General features: G+C 41.9%; 1 protein-coding gene across 5 annotated transcripts; it reads left to right on the top strand.

Moving 5' to 3' along the window:
• Positions 1-4,255: 4,255 nt before the first annotated feature.
• LOC107146897 (eukaryotic translation initiation factor 3 subunit C) lies at positions 4,256-23,665 on the top strand. 5 transcript variants are annotated; one of them, XM_015491227.2, is made up of 21 exons: positions 4,256-4,362; positions 4,524-4,663; positions 6,310-6,375; positions 6,461-6,650; positions 7,501-7,626; positions 7,806-7,860; positions 7,991-8,100; positions 8,461-8,588; positions 13,563-13,722; positions 13,844-13,944; positions 14,312-14,453; positions 14,653-14,778; positions 14,912-15,005; positions 15,960-16,150; positions 16,374-16,598; positions 20,461-20,824; positions 22,649-22,808; positions 22,903-22,968; positions 23,060-23,147; positions 23,232-23,394; positions 23,496-23,665. In XM_015491227.2, exons 2-21 carry the CDS (start codon positions 4,563-4,565, stop codon positions 23,576-23,578), a joined length of 2,739 nt encoding a protein of 912 aa, XP_015346713.1. In that variant the 5' UTR covers positions 4,256-4,362; positions 4,524-4,562; the 3' UTR covers positions 23,579-23,665. The 5 variants fall into 5 exon arrangements, with proteins under 5 accessions (XP_015346713.1, XP_015346710.1, XP_015346711.1 ...); XM_015491224.2 differs by having other exon boundaries at positions 4,257-4,362; positions 13,841-13,944; XM_015491225.2 differs by having other exon boundaries at positions 4,268-4,366; positions 13,841-13,944.
• Positions 23,666-23,788: the final 123 nt, after the last annotated feature.

The raw sequence follows: 23,788 nt of genomic DNA, 5'->3' as shown, positions 1-23,788 counted from the left end.
TAAAGAACACGGTTTATGAGCACAGTGGCACACACCTGTAATTCCTGTGACTCAGGAATCTGAGGCAGGGGGATGTCAAGTTTCCAGGCCAGCTTCAGCAACTTAACAAGACCCTGAGGATGTAGCTCAGTGGCAAAGTGTCCTTGAATTCAATTCCCAGCATCACAAAAATAAAAACAAAAAAGAGGGGCTGGGGATGTGGCTCAAGTGGTAGCATGCTCGCCTAGCATGCATGAGGCACTGGATTAGAATCTCAGCACCACATAAAAATAAAGATATTGTATCCACCTCAAACTAAAAAATAAATTTAAAAAAAAGAATGACACAAATCCCTATGCACTGATATAGAATGAGCTACAAGATATATGAATAATGAAATAATATGCAGAAAAAAAGGTAGGGATATACATACATTCCAGATCTTTCTATCTAGATAGATTGATTTTTTTTTTCAGCTGACAGTTTTTTTTTTTGTTTTTTGTTTGTTTGTTTGTTTTTACAGGATATGAAAGCAATCCACATTTGGTAGAAACCATACTTTGATTTTTTTTTTTTTTTTTTGGTACTGGGGATTGAACTCAGGGGCACTCGACCCCTGAGCCCCATCCCCAGCTTTATTATGTATTTTATTTAGAGACACGGTCTCACTGAGTTGCTTAGAGCCTCACCGTTGCTGAGGCTAGCTTTGAACTTGTGATCCTCCTGGCTCAGCCTCCAAAACCACTGGGATTACAGGTGTGTGCCACCACACCCAGTTATACTTTGATTTTTGAGCTTTTCCCACACTAATGCTATGCATACAATACTCTCATGATGCTGGGCAGCAGCAGAGAGGGACAGCTCTTGGTCAGTCATGTGATGATAAGGGGAAACACCTGACACTCCCAGATGTGTACTGAGTTGCAAACTAGGAAGGTGGGTAGCCTGGGTATATAAAATACATTTTGACTTATGATATTTTCAACTTACCATGGGTTTATTGAGGCATAAGGCCATCATAAGTCAAGGGGCATCTATATAATCCTTATACACAGTCTACCATATAATAATCTGTCTATATCCTTTCATATTTCAGTATCTGGAAAGAAAGGGTGAGAGAAAAAAGAAGCACCTGGAAGATAACACTATAAACTAATTATTGTGTGTGCCTTCCAGAGAGAAGCTGAAGTAGAGGGTGGGTGGCAAGGAGATTTATTTTTCTCTGTATTCCCTTTTTACCATTTACATTTTATAATAATGTCTATGTATTATTTTAAAATAGAGATCATCCTTGTAAAAAGACCTGGCACATTAGATACTTTAAAGATATTTATAGATGTACAAAGAACATCATTCATTAAGACTTCCTTTTTTTTTTTTTTGGTGCTGGGAATTGAACCCAGAGCTTCCTGCATGAACTTTATCGCTTGCTTAAAAAAAAAAAAAAAAAAATCTACTGCCAAAGCAGAATGTGGTATTTGATAATATCACATTTGACAATGCTGGGTAGATTGTGGGTGCATAGATGTTCATTGCATTATACTTTAAAAAAAAAAAAAAAAAAGGGATTGGACCCAGGGGCACTTAACCACTGAGCCATATCCCCAGCCCTTTTTTGTATTTTATTTAGAGACAGGGTCTCGCTGAGTGGCCTAGGGCCTCACTAAATTGCTGAGGCTGGCTTTGAACTGGAGATTCTCCTGCCTCAGCCTCTAAAGTTGCTGGAAGTACAGGCGTGCCCAGCTTGCAATATAGTCTTTATATTTGTATTTATGTTTGAAGTATTTCACAATAATAATAACTTTAAAAAAAAAAAACATCAGGTTTAAGAAGCCTGTGGGATAGTGACTTGAGGCAGATACCGAAAGGGAGCTGGACTGGGGGAAGCAGGTCACATTTGGTTTCTTGACGTGGGCACTGGCTACACAGGTTGTGTCCCCTTTGTGAAAACCCATCAAGCTATGTACTTGGGATCTGTCATGCATCTAAATTTATGTTATGCTTCAACAAAAACTTCACTACAAAAGCCCCTTTCTTGTGAAATGGCACTCTTTCATAATGATTTCATCCTTGATTAGTAAAAATAAAGAATTTGATATGCTTTTTCCTTCGCAAATGAATGAGGTTTTCAGAGTAACAGGAAACTATTCTAAAATCAGTAGCTTTCACATTAGTGTACATTTGCATTTCTTCATCTTCAGTAACATTGATCATCTCTCCCAACCTCCTTTACCCTTTACCTCAATCTTAGTGCATTTTGATTTCTGTTTGGGGAGGTGAGGAGGATTGGGTCAGAATACAGTGGATCTCTGCAGAGGAGGGAAAAAAGAGAGGGAGAGGGAGAAAGAACAGAGCAAAGAGCCAGGGGAAAGAGAGAGGGGAAAGGGATTCGATGACAGGTCTGGGGTGTGTGGAGAGGTCCTGACACATTTTAACTCCAAAACCAGTGAATAGATCTTGAGCTTTCCTGCCTCCAGGGTTCTGTTCTGATTTTGTTTCTTCTACCTTAAATACCTCAAATGGCTTCCTCCTCCTCCCCCTCTGTGTGTGAGAGAAAGATACAATAGATTGAACCCAGGGTCTCACACATATTAGGCAAGCACTCTACCACTGAGCTACATCCCCAACCTCCACTCGCTGCTTAGAGTCTCCCTAAGTTGCTGAGGCTGTCTTCAGACTTGCCACCTTCCTACCTCAACCTCCCAAGTAGCTGGGATCACAGGCAGGTGCACCTGCTCCAGGGAAATGGCTTCCTTCTTACCCTGCAATCTGCCGATTCCTATATTTCTTTTAGGGGAGCATTGCACCTCCATTGCTAAACATGGACAGATATGTGGCAAATGTTCCATGAATGAAAAGCCTTAAAAAAATTTCCTTTAACAGGATTTGCTAATAAAAGTGAGGGAAAATGAATGAATGAATTTAAAAATAAACATATTTGGGACTGGTTGTTGCTCAGTGGTAGAGCACTTGCCTAGCACACTTAAGGCACTGAGTTCGATCCTCAGCACCACACGAAAATAAATAAAATAAAGGTATTGTGTCCATGTACAACTAATTTTTTTTTAAACACCACCTTTTTAAAAAGTATTGGAGGTAACCTTGCCCCCATGACTTCTCCAATCTTCTGGATTTAAATCCATAGGCCTGAAAGGACCTGCATTATCTAGTATTGTCTACACTGGCCTTATCCCTATTCCCAGAATCTGGTCAAACTCATCTCTGCTTCAGGGCCTTTGCACTGGTTGGGAATGCTCGTTTCCTTAGATGACCTTCTACATGGTTCCTTCCTTCCTGTCATTTGGATCTCAGTTCAAATATTACCTCTTTAGAGAAGTCCTGATCTTCCTATCCAAAATAATCTTCCTCAAACCACTTTAATGTCTTTATGGTAATTATTACTATCTATAATTGCTTTTTATTCCTTTACTTGTTTATTACATCACTTCACTAGAATGTGAGTTCCTTGTGAAATCTAGAATCTATTATATTTGGTCACTAGTGTACCAATGTTTAAGACATTGCTCCTATGTGGGGCGCGGTGGACGTGTTGCTCAGTTGTAGAGCACTTACGTAGCCCATGTGAGATCCTGGGTTGCATCTCCAGCCCAAAATGAAAAAAATCAACATTTTAGAAGTACATAATAAATGTTTAGCGAATAAGTATTTGAGGAATATGAAAGAATATTAGCTAATGTCATATGCTTATTTTGTACAAGGCACTGGCTCAAATGCTTCACATAGACGATTTTATTCTTATCCTATGAAATGGGTGCTATTATTGCCCTTATTATAAAATGAGCCATAAGGCTTGAGAAGACTGACGGACACAGAAAGGTTAGGATTCCAACCCTGAAAGTCTGTCTGGAAGGTTGCTCTAAGCCTAGCTCCAAAATCTATTTTTTTTTTTTTTTTAAGAGAGACAGAGAACTTTTAATATTTACTTTTTAGTTTTCGGCGGACACAACAGCTTTGTTTGTATGTGGTGCTGAGGATCAAACCCGAGCCGCACGCATGCCAGGCGAGCGCGCCTACCGCTTGAGCCACATCCCCAGCCCCTAGCTCCAAAATCTAACAACCATCAGCACCACGTGCGCGCAGGCCCTAGGATTCTGATTCTGCTGTTCAAGGGTGAAGCCAGGGTTATTTTGTATTTTAAGTCGTGCCGCCAGTACGGGTGGACTCGGGAAGCAGCCTGGTAAGGTCTTAGCGCCGGCTCCTCAAGCTTGTTCCCGCCCCTGCATGGCGCGAAGACTCCTGGGAGTTGTAGTTTTTCCAGTGTAGTCGGTGCTTCCCGGAAGTGACGCAAGGCACCGCTTTTTTTCTCTCTCGACGTTTCCGCTGTTTCGCTTTGGCTGTGTGGCCGAGTCTGGATCTCAGCTGGTTGGTATTTCCTGCGCCTCGTGCTTCGAGGAAGGATACCGGGTCGGGGGACGGGCAGGGACCGTGAGGAGGGATCGGAGGTCTGGGGTGTTGGTGGCCCGGACCCCTTCTCGTGGCCCGGACCCCTTCTCGTGGCCCGTGACTCTCCGGCTCTCCCTCAGGTCCGGCCGCGCCAGCCTTAGCCCCTCAGCGCCGTCGCCATGTCGCGGTTTTTCACCACCGGTTCGGACAGCGAGTCCGAGTCGTCCCTGTCCGGGGAGGAGCTCGTCACCAAACCTGTCGGGGGTAACTACGGCAAACAGTGAGTAGGAGAGGCTGCGCCGTGTGCCCCTCGGGGAGTGCGGATTGTACGGGCTGCGGAGAGCCCCCACTGAGCCGAGGGGGGGGNGGGGGGGGGTGGAGGCGGCGCCCGGGCGGGCACGGCTTCGCGGGATGGTGTTTACCGCGCCGGGGCGGCGGGGGAAGCGCAGCTCTCTATCGTGGGGAGTTGTGAATTGTGGGAGTCCACCCCCGGGGTCGGAGGGGTGGAATCGCAGAGAAGACTCTTCCGGCTGGCGGGGTCAGTTGCATCAGCTTTTTGGTTGGCTTATAGGTCTCCAGACTGCGCCTCCCCCGTCCCTTTCCCATCACCCCCTGCTCCCCTTTACGTCAATCTGGTCTTAACCCAAAACCTCCAAATCCCGGCTTTTCTTACCCCCAAGAAATCCTCAGTGACCATTCGACTCAGAGACCCAAACCTTGAATGTTTAGTTAATGCCTGGGTGTCCTCTGATGTGCCTCTTGGTTCTGTAGCAGGTTTTTAAACATCTGTTATACTTCTGTCGTTTACCTTCACTTAAATAGCCTTCCCCCATCTCTGCAAATATATTTTCTCAAACTATTGTCATTCCCTTTCCACTTCTCATTATTTCTGTTGTGTACCTGTTCTACTGTTTAGTATGTACATGCCCAGGCACATGTGCGCACTAATGTGGATATGATTTCTTATCACTTCCACAAGTGGAAAGCCAGCATCACTTGTCATAAAATGGAAAACAATTGGAAAAATTAATAAAATAGAAAGAAAAGAATGGAGGCCCTCTTGCTGGCTGGGTACTGTGATCTGTGATCTGATCTCGTTAAACTAGTAGCCAATTGCTGTAATCCCAGCAATACACGCCGGGGCAGGAGGATCACAAGTTTGAGGCCAATCTACGCAACTTAGTGAAGATACTGTTTGAAATTAAAATGGGAGGGGGGGGCTGTAGCTCAGTGGTACAGTGACATTGGGTTCAATCCACAATATCATGGAAAAGAAAACTACTGACAATAGAGGTATTTAAGCCACTGAGAAGTTTTCCTTGCTGTTGTGTTTTATGGGATCTAGTTTAGGTACCAGCTCCTTGAAGTCTTTTCTTTTCTAGCCTTTTCTCTATCCTGTCTTCCCACCATACTGAGAATTCCCAGGGGTGCTTTACTGCTAGGCTATATCCTCAGCCCTTTTTATTTATTATTTTGAGACAGGGACTGGATAAGTTGCTGAGACTGGCCTCTGCCTTGTAAATCTCCTGCCTCAGCCCCTCAAGTAGCTGAGATTAAAGATATGTGGTACCATGCCTGGCTCTTTTCTTTCTTTCTTTCTTTTTTGGTACCAGCGATTGAACCCAGGGGTGCTTAACTACTAAGCTCCATCCCCAGCCCTATTTTGTGTTTTATTTTGAGACAGGGTCTCAATAAGTTTCTTAGCCCCTAGCTAAATTGTTATGGCTGGTTTTAAACTCATGCTCTTCCTGCCTCAGCCTCCAGAGCTACTGGAATTACAGGCATTTGCCACCATGTCTGTCTTGCACAGTGTTTTCCAAGGTTTACCTTGTAGTATATAACAGTGCCTTGGTTCCACCTGCCCCCTCTGAGAAACGTAATAACTAGGAGTGGAGGTTGTTAATAGTCTCTATTCCTTCTGAACAGGCCATTGTTACTGAGTGAGGATGAAGAAGATACCAAGAGAGTTGTCCGAAGTGCCAAGGACAAGAGGTGAGGCAGTGGGAAGTTTCTGGGAGCAGTGGGAAGTTTTTCCTGTGGTGGACATATCAAATGTGGAACTGGGCTCCTAATCTAGGTTTGAGGAGCTGACAAATCTTATCCGGACCATTCGTAATGCCATGAAGATTCGGGATGTCACCAAGTGCCTGGAAGAGTTTGAGCTCCTGGGAAAAGCATATGGGAAGGCCAAGAGTATTGTGGACAAGGAAGGTGTCCCTCGGTTCTACATCCGCATCCTGGCTGACCTGGAGGACTATCTTAATGAGGTGTGATGCATGTGGGTGAAGGGAAGCCAAAAAGCACACCTGGCTGTGCTAACCATCTGGCTTCCAGGATTCATTTCTTCCTTATTATATACAGTGTTCCTTGAACATAGAAAATGGGATAAAATAAGGGGAAAAAATGTTTTGGCCTTAGATTGTATTTATCTCTTACTCATGATTTTGTTCTTTTAGGGTGATATATGAAGGATTTAAAAAAAAATTAATAAGCAAGGTACAGTGACACATGCCTATAATCCTAGCAGCTCAGGAGGCTGAGGCTGGAGGATTGCAGGTTCAAAGCCAGCCTCAGCGACTTAGCAAGGCTGTAAGCAACCTAATGAGACCTGTTTCAAAATAAAAGGGGCTGGGGATTAATTCAGTGATGAATGTCCTTGGGTTCAATCCCTGATACAAAAAATAATAATAATAAAAAAAAAAAGTTAATAGGAGTTAGGGATGTAATTCAGTGTTGTTCCTAAGTTCAATCCCCAGCACCAGAAAAAGAAAATGTGTAGTTGGTAAGTAGTGCAGGTGGTGTATAGGTAATGACCTTCAAAAAAGTGATGGTGGATGGTGTACACCTGTAATCCCAGTGGCTTGGGAGGCTGAGACTGAGGCAGAAGAATGGCAAGTTCAAAGCCAGCCTCAGGAAGGGCAAGGCGCTAAGTAACTCAGTGAGACCCTGTCTCTAAATAATATACAAGATAGGGCTGGGGATGTGGCTCAGTGGTCAGGGTACCCCTGAGTTCAATCCCCAGTACCAAAAAAAAAAGTGGTGGTGGAACCTGAAGTTTAGTCAGTACTACTTAGTCTTAAATTACTGTTCTCCCTCTGTATCTCTTCTTTCATTTAGCTTTGGGAAGATAAAGAAGGGAAGAAGAAAATGAACAAGAATAATGCTAAGGCTCTGAGCACTTTGCGCCAGAAGATCCGAAAATACAACCGAGATTTTGAGTCTCATATCACAAACTACAAGCAGGTTAGGGATGCTAGAGGCGGACTTTTTTTTTTTTTTTTTTTAAACTGAGATCATTGATCCCATAACTCCCTCAAAAGAGCATTAACAAGTGGGTATGAGACTGGAAAAGGAATTATGGGGCATGGGATGGGTTGTGGTTGGCAGGCATCCTTAGTTATCTCTCATTTTCCTGTGTTTAGAACCCTGAGCAATCTGCAGATGAGGATGCAGAGAAGAATGAGGAGGATTCAGAAGGTGAGAAAGCTTCAAGGCCCTTATTGCAAATGGTTAGGCGGTCCAAAGTTAGGGGTTCCTTTGTTTGGTTGGTTGCCCTTCAGTCTTACACTTAAACATTCTAAATTTTTTCTCCCTCCTTTCCTTCTAGGCTCATCAGATGAGGATGAGGATGAGGATGGAGTTAGTGCTGCAGCATTCTTGAAGAAGAAATCAGAAGCTCCTTCTGGGGAGAGTCGCAAGTTCCTCAAAAAGATGGATGTAAGAGCCAGGGTTAGATTAATGAGTGATTTGCCTGCCAGAGGTCATTTGGGTCCCTGGAAAGAAGAAAAGAACCACGGAACCATGTGGTTGGGAGGGGTGGGATTTAGTCTAGTCTGATTTGAGAACCGGCTTCCTCTTAGATGAGGACACTGAGCTAACCGAAATCTGGGCCTGCCTCTGGCCCTGGGGAGTTGTGTGTCCTTGGGGCAAGTTGTAATGTCTGTAGGTCTTGGAGGTCCATTCCAGCTCCTGATAACCACTCTCCTTCTGCTTCTAAAATTCCCTTGAGACACAGGAGAGCAGAGAGACCAGTCTTCCTATCTTCTTGCTTATCTTTTTTTTTTCCCTCCCTTTAAGGATGAAGATGAGGACTCAGAAGATTCTGAAGATGATGAAGACTGGGACACAGGTTCCACATCCTCTGGTTCAGACTCAGAGGAGGAAGAAGGGAAACAAACAGCACTGGCCTCAAGATTCCTTAAAAAGTAAGGAAATAAATGGGACCTAGGGCTATGGTGGGAAGAATAGAAAGCCTTCAGTCATCTTGAAGGTTGTTGCTTCTTCCATATAGTCATTTTAGGAATGTTAAGTGCTCCTGTTTCACAGCAGGGCTCAGAAAGTCAAGTATATTAGTTGGCTAAGATCACAAAGCTAATGAATCCTAAATATGGGATTTGAAGACTCCAGAGTCCTAATATTTAACCACCTTACTTATTGCATGTGGACTGGGTGCACATCTCACTTTGGCATCTATTAACTGTGATACTGAGCAAGATGTTTAGGGCCTAGGTAAATTACTTAGGCTGGCCTTGAACTTGTGGTCTTTCTGCCTTAGCCTCCCTAGTTGCTGGGATGACAGGCACATGGGTCACCACACACATCTGGCTTTTTTTTTTTTTTTTTAAGGGTTTTTTGTTTGTTTTTTGTTCCAAGGATTGAGCCTGGGGTGCTTAACTCCTGAGCCACATCCCCATTTTACTTTTTATTTTGAGATAGGATCTTGCTAAGTTGCTAAGGGCCTCACTAAGTTGGCTGGCTTTGAACTCATGATTTTCCTACCTCAGCTTCCCAAGTTGGGATTGTCGGTATGCACCATTGTGCCCAGCTTATTTTAAGATTTTTAATAGCTTTATTGAGGTAACTAGTAACTACACATATTTAAAGTTAATTTGATAAATTGTCACAATTCTTGTATACCCATGAAGTCTTGCCACACTTGAAACAAATAATAACTACCATCTAAGAATTTCCTCATGCCCCTTTCTCAGCCTGTATGCTGCTACACCTACTCTCCTCACCCTTTTCCCTGATTTTTTTTTTTTTTTTTTTTTTTAACAACTTGTTGCATAGCTGGTTAGGTTCAAGCAATACTTCTGCCTCACCCTCCTGAGTAGCTGGGACTATAGGCATATACCACCATACCCAGCTTTGATTGGCTTTCTATCACTAATTTAGCCTTTTCTAGAATCTTATATAAATGAAATCATATAGTATGTAATTTAGGGCATCAGTTGGTTTTATTTTGAGATTAATCCTGTTTCTGTTTCTCACCCCTTTGGAGCACTTCTGTATTTTTCCCTCCTGTTCAGTTTGTTTCTCTGCTGGTTTGGGAATTAATACGTTATAGAGGTTACACTTGAGTTTTGTTTTTGTCTTTAATCTATGGAATTTTACTTGGAACATCTAACTGGAAAGAGGGAGAGGGTTGAAAACTAGTGGAATCAATGTTCTGAGGAAAGTTTTTGGAGAAATAATGTGGGAATTTTGGGTGGTGCTCGAAATTGAATCTAGGGCCTTGTTGCTTGCCAGGCATGTGCTCTGTCACTGAGCCCCCCAGTCCATAATGTTGTTGGGGTTTTTTGTTTGTTTTTTTTTTTTTTAATGTGCTGAGGATTGAACCCAGTACCTACCTCATGTGGGCCAGGCTAGCACTCTGTCACTGAGCCATAGTCCCAGTCCTCCCATAGGTTTTCTGACATTGAGGAAATTTTTTTTTCATTGTTAATGGACCTTTTATTATTTATATGCAGTGCTGAGAACCATACCCAGTGCCTCACACATACTAGGCAAGTGGGCACTCTACCGCTGAGCTACAACTCCAGCTCCAATTTATTTATTTTGCAATTTTCAAATTTTATTCTTTTCCTGGGCCAGTAATATGTGGTGTGAGACTATCTTATTATGCTGGGCTGGGGTCAAAGCTCCACCATTAATCATGCGATCATGAGAGTAAATTAATACTCTACAGTTCACTGAATTGAAAATTGATTTTGATCAGTTGATATGGTGGGTTAAGTGTATTTGCAACTTAGAATAGTTGCAGTTTATGAAGTGTTGTAACCCCATCATAAGTCAAAGCATCTGTAGAGAGAGGAAAAGAACAAAGGGGAGAAACAAACCACAATAAATTTTGTTTGCACATTTTTCTGTATAAGCTCTCCTTGAGTCAGCCAATCAATGTTTATGGATTTTCTATAATGTTTATGGATTGTCTATAATGTCTGCCAGTATCCTTTTTCTGCATCTCCTTGTTAAAGCCAATCTGTATCTTTTCCCTGATTAGAATTTCTCAGCCTTTACCTTTTGATGGAAACAAGCTCATAAAGGAGTAGGTTTATCCTCCAGAATTTCAATCTCTTTTTAGTGTGGACTATGACTGGGGTAGCTTTAAAGCACCTGGATATTAGATCATAGCTTTGGATAGAAAATATGACAACTGTCAGATATTTTTAGAAATATTTTAGAACCCATATTTAATTTTCAAACAGGGTTAAAAGCCTATCTAGGAGAATGTCTTTTCAGAATCAGCTTAGTTAACTTTAATCAAGTGGCTTGTTTCTTTCTTTTTCTCCCTTAAAGAGTCAAGGTCCTTGTGTTGAATAATAAGGTTTCAGCTCTCAGTCCTGCCTCAGCTTTAGCCTTGGCCTCCTGAGTAACTAGGACTACAGGCATATGCTAGTGGCTTGTGGCTTGTTTCTTAATTGAGTAAATATCTGTTTTTTCCAGAGTATTTATCCAGGAACTGTAAGATGTTGTTTACTGCACAGACTCTGTCTTTACTGTATTTGAGATAAATTTTGTTTGGTTAATTTTTAAGGAATATATTAGATTGGGGTTAAAAATCCTTAAAATTTGAAGCTTATTGTTTTAGAGGTAAATTACAGATTACACACTCAGGTTTCTGAATTTGTAGTTAGTACAAATTTTTAAGAATATACTGATAAAGGGTGTCTTGAATCCTTTTTGAGTTACACTGAACATGTATTCATATGTGAACATAATGTCTGATTCATTATACTATCTTTTCTGTTTCCATTCTTCCTCCCTTTCCTTCATTCCCCTTTGTCTAATCCAAAGTATTTCTATTCTCCCACCCCCCTCCCTTATTGTGTGTTAGTGTCCACATATCAGAACTTTCAGCCTTTGGTTTTGGGGGATCACCTTATTTCACTTAGCATGATTGTCTGCAGTTCCATCCATTTACTGGCAGATGCCATAATTTCATCCTTTTTTATGGCTGAGTAATATATATATATACCACAATTTCTTTATGCATTCATCTGTTGGAAGGACAGTTGGATTGGTTCCAAAGCTTAGCTGTTGTTGAATTCAGCTGCTATAAACATTTATGGGGCTGTGTCACTATAGTATGCTGGTATTAAATCCTTTGAGTATATATCAAAGAGTGGGATAACTGGGTCAAATGGTGATTCCATTCTGAGTTTTCTGAGGAATCTCCATACTGCTTTCTAGAATTGTTACACCAATTTGCATTCCACCAGCAGTGTATGAGTGTATCTTTTCTTCCACATTTTTGCCAACATTTATTGTTACTTGTATTTTTTTAAACTATTTATTTATTTTATGTGGTGCTGAGAATTGAACCCAATGCCTCACACATGCTATGCAAGCATTCCACCACTGAGCCACAACCCCAGCCTATTACTTTTATCTTGATAATTGCCATTCCGACTGGAGTGAAATGAAATCTTTGTAGTTTTAATTCACATTTCTCTAATTGGTGAGATGATGAACATTTTTTCATATATTTGTTTGACAGGTCATGTTTCTTCTGTGAAGTGCCTACTCTGTTCCTTTGCCCATTTATTGATTGGGTTATTTGAGTTATTTTGGTGTTTTTTTAGTTCTTCATATATCCTGGAGATTAATGCTATATCTGAGATGCAGGTGGCAAAGATTTGAAGCGCTGATTTTAAAAATAGCATTAGCTCCTTTGATCCTCTTAGAGCTGTGGGGATAATGTGGACAAAGAGGTTTCAACTTAATGAACATATTTTGCATATTTACAAAACCTGTAAAGTGAATTTTTATTGTTAGGAAACAATGATATGGGGGAAATCCATAAGGGTTTGTTTTGTTTTTCAAGAGCTAAAGCATTAATCTTTTGGCAAAGGAAAACTTTAACACAAGTGGCATATTTATAAACTGCTTACTGGGCTGGGGTTGTAGCTCAGTGGTAGAATGCTTACCTAGCATGTGTGAGGCATTGAGTTCCATCCTCAGCACCACATAAATAAATAAATAAAGGTATTGTGTCCATCTAAAACTAAAAAAAAAAATGTGTGTATATATATATTTTTAAAAAGCGCTACTTACTGAAACATCCAAACTTTTAAATATTTTAACCTTGTCATATTTGGTTTATAGTTTGTTATGTACTAATTAAAAATCTAGAGATGGCGTAGGCAACATCAAGTGACATTTTGAGACAACCAATGATTTTTTTTTTTTTTTTTTGTGGAGCATTTTTTGCATTGAAGTTTTTTTTCTTAAATTTTTAAATTCAGACTTTAGATCAATCAATTTTCATAAAATAAGCCAATATAACAGCAGAATATTTTTTCACCTTTTTTAATGTAAACTGACTGTCAGAGTCTGTTTTTATTGAAGAAAAAAAAAAAAAAGCTTAGCCTAGATAGAGCACCTATCAAAAAACAATAACTAAGGGCTAGGGTTGTAGCTCAGTGGTAGAGCGCTTGCCTAGCATGTGTGAGGCCCTGGGTTCAATCTACAGCACCACATAAAAAAATTAAAGGCATTGTGTTCATATACAACTTAAAAAAAAAATTTAAAAAATAACAAGTTGTTTATAATTTTTCTTTGTTTAAACATTGAAGATTAGCTTTGGAGCTAGATGGCAGGTTGTTTATGTCTATAACAGCCTGATCGACACCTTATTGGATCTGGCCATGCCCTCCCTACCCTTTATAATAGCATTTTAATTGGTGTAACATGGTGACATATTGGTGCGTAGTCCAGCAAATCAAATGTTCAGTGGTCCTGGCTTTGGTTCTGGTTGTGGTTGTCTCTGTTCTGCAGGTCACTGTTGTATAGCACAACTTGGATCCTTAGTGGAGGGAAAGAGGTAGTAGTTCATGGGAGGAGGAAGCTTCAGTGGTGTGAAGGGGATTGGTATTTCATCTTTTGTCTTCTGACAGGGCCCCCACCACAGAGGAGGACAAAAAGGCAGCTGAAAAGAAACGGGAGGACAAAGCCAAGAAGAAGCATGATAGGAAATCTAAGCGCCTGGATGAGGAGGAAGAAGACAATGAAGGAGGGGAGTGGGAAAGGGTCCGAGGTGGAGTGCCCCTCGTTAAGGTGAGGACTTTAGAATTAAAATGAACTGGGGAGCAATGCCCACCTGGTCAGAGTGGGGAAAAGCTTAAGGTAAAAGATTTCTGCAGACATGCATATGACAGGATATGTATTGGCCTAGGAGAAGCCAAAAATGTTTGCCAAGGGAACTGAGATCACCCATGCTGTTGTCATCAAGAAATTGAATGAGATTCTACAGGCACGAGGCAAGAAGGGAACTGATCGGTAAGATTCATGGGCCCGGGCTATGGACTGTAGGATGAAGAAACTTTTTCTACAACACAAGGCAGAGATTGGTGAGGAAATAGCTCTGTTTTGGTACTGTTTTTGCCACAAGTAAAATGGGAATAATATTCACCTTTAATTATTAGGTGACTGAAAAGAATTATGGGTATGAAACCATTTTATATCATCCCAGGGTTGTTAGCACTATTGCTGTTTTTGTTAGGAATATAAAGGAGAAGCAAGCATACAGATGAAAATAGGAGTATCATAAATGGCTGCCTTGCTTGTCTGAAGAGAGCATTCTATATGACAGGATGAGACCTTTTGATTTGTTTCCAAAGCCTCACTCAGTTCTGTACCCCTCCAGTGCTACCCAGATTGAACTGCTACAACTGCTGGTTCAGATTGCTTCTGAAAACAACCTGGGGGAGGGTGTCATCGTCAAGATCAAGTTCAATATCATTGCTTCTCTCTATGACTACAACCCCAACCTGGCCACATATATGAAGGTGAGGGCAACAAAGAGGACTATCTCAAAGCTGAATTGACTGGTCAGGGAAAGGTGCCTAGAGTTTTTAAAAAATCGGGGCCTATGGACACAATCTTACTAGTTGAAGGCTCTATGTAATCTTCGTGAAAGAGGCTGTTGGGAGACAGTTGCTTTTCCCATCCTCAGACCTCTGATTCTGCTGTCTGATCTCTTGGCAGCCAGAGATGTGGCAGAAATGCCTGGACTGCATTAATGAACTTATGGACATCTTGTTTGCAAATTCCAACATCTTTGTAGGAGAGAACATTTTGGAAGAAAGTGAGAACCTGCAAAATGTTGACCAGGTAAAGGGGAATTGACAGGATAACTGGAGGTATATGTTTCTTTTGGGGAGGTTCAGTGGAGATGGAAGAAAGGCAAAATTTAGGGTAGAGAGCTGGGATAATTTATTTATTCCTCTTTTGCTTTCCTCTTCAGCCACTGCGTGTCCGTGGCTGTATCCTAACTCTGGTGGAACGAATGGATGAAGAATTTACTAAAATAATGCAAAATACTGATCCTCACTCCCAAGGTGAGCCTAAGTAAGCAGGTCTTTGTTGAGAGGGAAAGTGCAGGAAATATTGCTAACTTTTGGGTTTTGTAAGGATTGTAAATCAAAGCAAAAAGCCAGTCCTTTCCTACCCAGCATCACACTGAAGAACCTGTTGAGATGCTGGGCTCCACTCCCATAGTTTTGATTCATTTGTGGGTAGGAGGGCACAACAGGAATTGGATTTTCCTCCTGTTTCCAGGTGATATTCCTGGTTTGGGGACTTATATTTTGAGAACCATTGGGGCAGGGCATCTGTTTTTAATTGGCTTGTTTAGTATGGATCAGAAGCATTGGAATGGGGAGGTGCAGGACAGTTTACTCAATAAAAATACTAATATGCCCATTAAATCAAGGGTGTAGTGCTTACAAACAGGCCACCAAAAGTCTCCATGCATATGGAGCTTACTTTGGTACTAGAGAAAGGCAGTTGAACAAATAATACCAAAGTAATAAACAAGGTAATATTGAATCACATGAATTAAGACATTGTAATGGAACCCTGAGATTGAAAATGACTGGAAGGATGGCTGCTTTAAATGTAATTAAAGATCATTGAGTAGGAACCATTTGAAATGAGGTCAGAGGAAGAATTAGAAGAGAGCACTGAGAGGAACAGAAAGTGAGCTTGGCACGTTTTAGGAATAAAAAGTGGTGTGGGCTCATCTAAGGCTAGGGGAGAATCATGGGATAATTAGGGCAAGTGCCAGATTTCACAGGCCCTTGTTGGCCAAGGTTGGTAGTTGAGATTTTTTTCCTGAACCATGGGATAGCAACATTGTAGGTTCTGGGAGAGGATAGTGTTTCCAGGGCACGTTGAATAATACTTCCTGACAAATGGCAGAGAATAGATGAAGCTAACTGGATCGATTAGGGACAGGTGTTGGGAAAACTTGGATGCCTGACTGAGATGAGGGTGAATGCTTTTTCTGCTAGAATATGTGGAGCACCTGAAGGACGAGGCACAGGTATGTGCCATCATTGAGCGCGTGCAACGCTACCTGGAGGAGAAGGGCACCACCGAGGAAATCTGCCGCATCTACTTGAGGCGCATCCTTCACACCTATTACAAGTTCGATTATAAGGCTCATCAGCGGCAGCTTACCCCTCCTGAGGGCTCTTCAAAGGTGAGTACTTGACAGTTGTGCAAGGGAGAGAGGTGTGTTGGTTTGTGCTACTTAATCTATTAGGACTTGATGGCAAATCTATTCCCTAGGAACTTCTTTTGGTGGAGTAGTGAGGGAAATGAGGGATTAGAATAAAGCTGGATAAAGTCTCATCTTCAATTACTAGAATTTGAGCCATTAAAGCCTTTATGTTTGTCTCCATTAATGTCTCTTCTCCTCCTAGTCTGAGCAAGACCAGGCAGAAAATGAGGGTGAGGATTCAGCTGTGCTGATGGAGAGGCTCTGCAAATACATCTATGCCAAGGACCGCACAGACCGGATCCGTACATGCGCCATCCTCTGCCATATCTACCACCATGCTCTGCACTCCCGCTGGTATCAGGCCCGTGACCTCATGCTTATGAGCCACCTACAAGACAATATTCAGCATGCAGATCCACCAGTGCAGGTAGGCTGAGGAAGCATCTGACCCTAGTGGTGAAGAAGAGCCCAGGCTTCTGTCCTCTGGACAAATTGGTTTAACCAGTAAAGCCACTCTATTGCAGATCTAAGGAAATGCTTGGTCTTTTCTCAATGCCAGTATTCTTTGACCCTCCTCCATGTTGACCCATATTTTATATTGTCCCAATTACATTAAAGTCTTTTGGAGTAGAGACAGCTGTGAATTTAACGACATTCATATTATTGTTTTTTTCTGGTCCAGAACATTAGATTATCTCACGTAGAAAGGTTTAAAAAAAAAAAAAAAAAACTAGGGGGGAAGACCCAAATGCAATGTCGTGTATTGGGACACTATCTAACAATAGAACATCTAATTTTGCATATATTGGTATTATGAGGGCTTCTTCATATGGAGGAATTGCCAGAGCTGTGTCCAAGGTATAGATCCTGTTAAATGTGTGTTTAAGATAATTGAAAAATATCTATAGAACATTTGGTGTCTGGTGATGGTGGTTTTTAAACAACACTTATTTGTTTTTTAAATATCTTCTGTGAAATGTCTGGTCAACTCTTCTGCCCCTGCTTTTTGTTTATTCGTTTGTTTGGGTAGTGGGGATTGAACCCAAGGGTACTTTACCACTGATCCACATCCCCAGCCCTTTTTATATATTTTGGCTCAAGGTTTGCGTGTAGTGAGATTGAGATTTTTTCCTTCACACAAACCTAGTTGTGCCAACATCATTTGAAGTAAGTACATTCCTTGTTGTGTTGCTTTGGCACTTTTTGAAAAACCACATAACTCTGCAGGGATAGGGTGTTCCTGGACTCTGTTCCATCCATTCATCTTTTTGTATGTCCTTGTGCCACTCCCACACTGTCTCGATTGCTGAGCCTTTGTATGGTAGTTGATCTTAAACTCAAGGCAGTATCAGTCCTCCAACTTCTTTTTCAAGATTGCTTTGGATAGTCTAGGTCCTTTGCTTTTCCACATAAATTTTAGAATCAGTCTGCTTACAAAAAGACTGCTGGGATTATATTGAATCTATAAATCAATTAATATCTCAATAATATTTAACCTTTCAATCCTGTACATTATATCTCTTAATTTCTTACTTAGTTTTTCTCTGTGGTGGTTTAATTTTTGGTGTAGATTGTTCCTAAATATATTTTATGATTTTTATGCTATTTTAAATGCAGTTATTTTCACCTCACAATTATTAACTCCTAGTATTTAAAATACAATTAATTTTTGTATACTGGCTTTATATCTTGCCATTTTGTAAATTTATTCTAGTTATTTTAAAGATTACTTTCTAGTTGTATAATCATATACTTTGTAAGTATAGTTTTATTACTACAGATGGTCCCTGATTTAATGATTTGACTTAGAGTTTTTCAGCTGATGATGGTGCTACAGAAGTGATATGTACTCAGTAGAAACCATACTTCAGATTTTGAATTATAATCTTTTCCTAGGCTAGCAGTATATATATATTTTTTTTATTTCTCTTACATTGCATTAATTAAAGTTTCTTAAGACAATACTGAATGAAAGTAGTGTGAGCGTAGTCAGCTTGCCTTGTTCTCAAGTGAGCTGGGAAGCAGTCAGCTTTCACTTCTAAGGATGACAGTTTTTATAGATACTTTTTCCCGGGTTCAAGTTCTCTTTTGCCCTTATTTAGCTGAAAATTTTTGTCATAACTAAATCTTGGAATTTTGTCAGATTCCTTCTGCATCCATCGAAATTATATACTCTTCTTTATTCTGCTCATGAATTGAATGACCATGATTGTGGGGGCAAGTGCATGGGGTACTGCATGTGTGGCTATATTAAGGGTGTCTGAGTAGCAAATCACTCCCCCGTGCTACGCGTGTGAGCAGCAAACCGCTTATCCCATAGGCAGTCCTGGGCGTAAGGCTGTGTGTTGCAAGTCCCTGCACTTGCTCCATGGCCCACTCCTCGATTGGTTGCTGCAAAGACAGTTGGCCAGAAATTGTATTGGTGGCTGCTTATAATCTGCTTAGCTACTGCCTGAATATATATACATGGTAACCGTGTAATAAAATCAGACCTGCTTCCTGCTTGGTCTCCGGAGGTCTAGATTAGCGACTCACAGCCACACTTTCCTCTACCCTGTTTTGTGGCCCATGAACATAATTTCAGATTTTTGGCGAAGGGTACTGGGAATTGAATTGGTGAACTCAGCCTTAGAGCCACATCGCCAGCCCTATTTTGTAATTTATTTAGGGTCTCACTGAGTTGCTTAGTGTCTCACTTTTGCTAAGTCTGGCTTTGAACTTGAGGTCCTCCAGCCTCAGCCTCCTGAGCCACTGGAATTATAAGTGTGCACCACCGCACCCAGCATAATTTCAGATTTTTTTTTTAATTTTTTTTTTTTTTAGTATTTAATGTGGTGCTGAGGATTAAACCCAGGGCCTTGCATGTGCTAGGCGAGCTACCACTGAGCCACAACTACCGCCCATGATTTCAGATTTTTTTTTTTTTAAAGAGAGAATTTTTAATATTTATATTTTTAGTTTTCGGCGGACACAACATCTTTGTTTGTATGTGGTGCTGAGGATCGAACCCGGGCTGCACACGTGCCAGCAGAGCGTGCTACCGCTTGAGGCACATCCCCAGCCCAGAGATTTTTATACTAACCTTTGATTCCTGAGACCTAGCCTGTTTAGTCCTGATATATTATCTTTTGTATATTGCGAAATTTTATTTGCAGTTTTGTTTTTTTTATGCCAGGGATTGAATTTTGTAAGCACTCTCTCACTAAATTGTACTCAGGCTCCTGTTTGCCCATACTAGTTCCTTTTTTTTTTGTTTTTTCTTTTTTATAATGTTATTATATTATTATACCCTTATTTTATTTATTTTTTTGTAGTACTGAGGATCAAATGCAGTGCCTCACACATGCTAGGCATGCATTCTACTGCTGTGCTACAGCCTCAGCCTGCTAATATTTCTTACAGCTGTTTGCATCAGTGTTTTATGACTTGTGTGTTGATCCCCTACATTTTTTGTTTGGGTTTTTTTTATTTGTTTTGTTGTTGTTTTTGTAATAGGGATTGAACCCAGGCATGCTACTTAACCACTAAACCACATCTGCAACCCTTTTAGAGACAGGGTCTCACTGAGTTGCTTAGGGCCTTGCTAAATTGCTGAGACTGGCTTTAAATTTGCAGTCCTCCTACCTCAGCCTCCTGAACTGTAGGGATTATAGGTGGACCTAGCTATAATTGTTAATGAAGATTTAGTCTTTCTGGGCACAGTGGCACATGCCGGTAACCCCAGCTGCTTGGGAGGCTGAGGCAGGAGGTTTACAAGTTCAAAGCCAGCCTCAGGAGGGCCATGCGCAACTTAGGGAGACCTTGCCTCAAAATGAAAAATGTCCTTGGATTCATTCTCTTGGTCCCCCACCCCATCTCCGCCAAAAAAATCATTAACATGAAGTGGTGGGTGTAGGGATGCATGCTTGTAATCCCCCTACTTGGTGGGCTAAGGCAGAAGGATCACAAATTTGAGGTCAACCTCAACATTTTAGCAAGACTTTGTGTCAAAGTAAAAAGCCAGAGGAGGGGAGGTATCGCTTAGTTGTCAAGCACTCCTGGGTTCAATCTCCAGTACTGCAAAAAGGAACAAAGAAAAGCAAGCCACCATTACCACACAAACTCCTTTTTTACTCCCTTCTCCTATTTTATTTTTCTGTAACATTAGTCATTTTCATCATGTAGTTGTTTTGTTCTATATCCACAGGCCATGCCCTCATACTCAGCATATAGTAGATGCTTTAAATTTTTTGACTAAATGAACAACTTGCCTGTGGCCGACACCTGACTGCATTACTCTGTTCCCCCAGATCCTGTACAACCGCACCATGGTACAGCTCGGCATCTGTGCCTTCCGCCAAGGCCTGACCAAGGATGCACACAATGCACTGCTGGATATCCAGTCCAGTGGCCGGGCCAAGGAACTTCTGGGCCAGGGTCTACTGCTGCGCAGCCTACAAGAGCGCAACCAGGAGCAGGAGAAGGTGGAGCGGCGCCGGCAGGTCCCCTTTCACCTGCACATTAACCTGGAGCTGCTGGAGTGTGTGTATCTGGTGTCTGCCATGCTCCTGGAGATCCCCTACATGGCTGCCCATGAGAGCGATGCTCGACGCCGCATGATCAGCAAGCAGTTCCATCACCAGCTGCGGGTGGGCGAGCGACAGCCCTTGCTGGGTGAGTGTGGACTTCTGTAGTGCAGTATACTTCCTTTGCTGTTTGGTTATGATTAAGTATTAAGAGAAATTAAGGAGAGTAACTCTCCCACTCAGTGATTCCATTTGGTTTAATGGTACTTTCTCTAGCACTATTCTGAATGTTTTACAAATGAAAATTTGTTTCATCTGTTTTAGAAATGGCACTGTGATACAGATTCCCTTGTTTACCTCTTTTTCCTGATGTAGAAACTGAGGCACAGAGAAGTTAAAGTGACTTGCATAACTTTTAACCTTCCCCCTGCCTTCATTTACAGTGACTCCTTTGATTACTTGTGTGTATATGCCTGCACGCACACAAAGTGCTAGGTATCAAACCCAGAGCCTTAGTGCTAGACAAGCACTTTACCACTGAGCTACATCCTCAGTCTTTGCTCTGATCACTTTTGCTGATCATGCAAGGCCTGAATGAGTTGTGATTCAGTGGGGAGGGAATTGAACTGTGCCCTTCCCACCTACGCAGTTGGTGAATGGAAGGGCTTGAGTGGGCCAAACTCACTATCCATGGCTATATCCCCTTACACCGATGTCTTCTACTGGTCCTGCGAATGACATCCTACGTGCAATCCTAAGGCAAATTTGGTTTGACTTACATAGTGATGTCTTATTTGATGGAAAATTTTTCATTGAAAATCTGAATTTCTCACACCTTAGGTGGATCTGGCAACCCTGGGGCTGCCTTCCCATGGAGCTAGTCTTGGCAAGAGCTAAAGTTGAAGCTGTAGGGAAGGATTTTCTGGCTTACACAGTCCCTGCCTCTGTCTGTTACTCAGGATGTGTCAAAAAGCAGTTTCTAGGGCTGGGGTTGTGGCTCAGTGGTAGAGCACTTGCCTAGCACGTGTGAGGCACTGGGTTCAATCCTCAGCACCACATAAAAATAAAGTTATTAAAAAAATGTTTTTATTTCAGCACTGCACTCTTGCTTGTAGAAAGATATTCCCAGAGCCTCTAAATTTGCCTTTGCAACAGTGTAACAATAGACTAGTCTAAGGTGTGTATTTTTTCTTACACTTAGTTCTTTTCATATATTATTTGGTCCTGATCAATGTAATACATTTGAACTTGCTGTGCCTATTCTGGTATCTTCCACGATAATTTCTAGTCTTGGCATTTCTGTACTTTGTTTATCCTGAATTCCACTTAATGTTGTTTGTTGTGTTCCTGGCTTATCTCTCAAGAAAGTATTTGGGGACCTGAATTCATAATCAGCACATCAAGCCTGGGATTTCACAGAGATGATTAAACTGAGGCTGAATTTTTTTGGTACTGAGGATTTAAGCCAGTGGTGCTTTACCCTGAGCCACATCCCCAGCACTTTTTATTTTTATTTTGAAACAAGGTCTTGCTAAGTTGCTTAGAGCCTTCCTAAATTGCAGAGGCGATCGATCATTCTTCCTCAGCTGCCCGAGTCTTGAGTATGCAGGTGTGTGCCACCATATCTGGCCTGAGGCTGAATTTTTTAAAAGCAAATAAATGAGCCACTTTCAATAAAAATAACCTAGTCTGTTCAGACTTTTAGTCCTAAACCCATCCTAGTCATTAAAGGTCTGTATGGATATGGCAAAAACACAAAAGTGATAAAAGAATGATTGCTTGTGTCCAAATCTAAGGAAACGTATTCAGATATCAAGTGACATGTACAGTCCGTTGCTTTTCAGTGAAACTGGGAGGGAATCTGCTCTAGTTGTTTGCCCTTCTGGCATATGTTCCTTCCTGAGCAGTGCTCATGGGGACAGGAGCCTGTGTCCCGAGTATGTCTAGGTCCTGCCTTATTCCCAACTTTCAGGTCCCCCTGAGTCCATGAGGGAACATGTGGTTGCTGCCTCCAAGGCCATGAAGATGGGTGACTGGAAGACCTGCCACAGCTTCATTATTAATGAGAAAATGAATGGGAAAGTGTGGGATCTGTTCCCTGAGGCTGACAAAGTTCGCACCATGCTGGTTAGGTGAGTGCAGAAGGAGGTTGTGGTAGGTGGGAAAGGAAAGACTGACTGGTCTCCTTCCCTAAGAACCTCCTCCTTTTCTGCCCTCTTCCCATAGGAAGATCCAGGAAGAGTCCCTGAGGACCTACCTCTTCACCTACAGCAGTGTCTATGATTCCATCAGGTAGGATGGGCTCTGGGACTGCAGAGAGGCCCCCGCTTTGTAGTCCCGGAACTGGCTGCCCCACTCCCTGCTTTGCTTTCCTTCTCCCCAGCATGGAGACACTGTCAGACATGTTTGAGCTGGATCTTCCCACTGTGCACTCCATCATCAGCAAGATGATCATTAATGAGGAATTAATGGTAAGGGCCAGGTAATGGTAATGGCAGGTGGGAGAGAGCAAGCTGGACAGGTCTTATTGGTGTCACATCGCTTGCCTTCAACAGGCCTCCCTAGACCAGCCAACACAGACAGTGGTGATGCACCGCACTGAGCCCACTGCCCAACAGAACTTGGCTTTACAACTGGCTGAGAAACTGGGCAGCCTGGTGGAGAATAATGAACGGGTGTTTGACCACAAGCAAGGTACTTATGGCGGCTACTTCCGAGGTGAGTGGTTCCAGTCCCCTGTCCTCTCTCAGTACCCCAGCCCTCTACTGCCTTTCCCCTGTGCTCATGCCTTCCCCTTTCTTCCCACCTCTTTCCTGCAGACCAGAAGGATGGCTACCGCAAAAACGAGGGCTACATGCGCCGGGGTGGCTACCGCCAGCAGCAGTCTCAGACCGCCTACTGAGCTCTCCATGTCTGTCTCGATGATCTAGACCATTCAGACTTTTAGTCCTAAACCCACCCCAATCATTAAAGGTCTGTTTTAAGTTGTTACAGTTCCTAATTTTCTGCATGTTGTCACAGGTGTGTGTTGGTCTCATTCATTTGCTAATTAGATTTCTAAATTAACCACATGACAGGAACAAGGCTTGGGATACAGGATGAATTGGATGTA

This window comes from Marmota marmota, unplaced genomic scaffold, assembly GCF_001458135.2.
Source record: "Marmota marmota marmota unplaced genomic scaffold, marMar, whole genome shotgun sequence".
In the NCBI taxonomy this organism is placed as follows: domain Eukaryota; kingdom Metazoa; phylum Chordata; class Mammalia; order Rodentia; family Sciuridae; genus Marmota; species Marmota marmota.
Note: the sequence above shows the minus strand (reverse complement) of the source record. Positions and strands in the feature narration are given on the sequence as shown.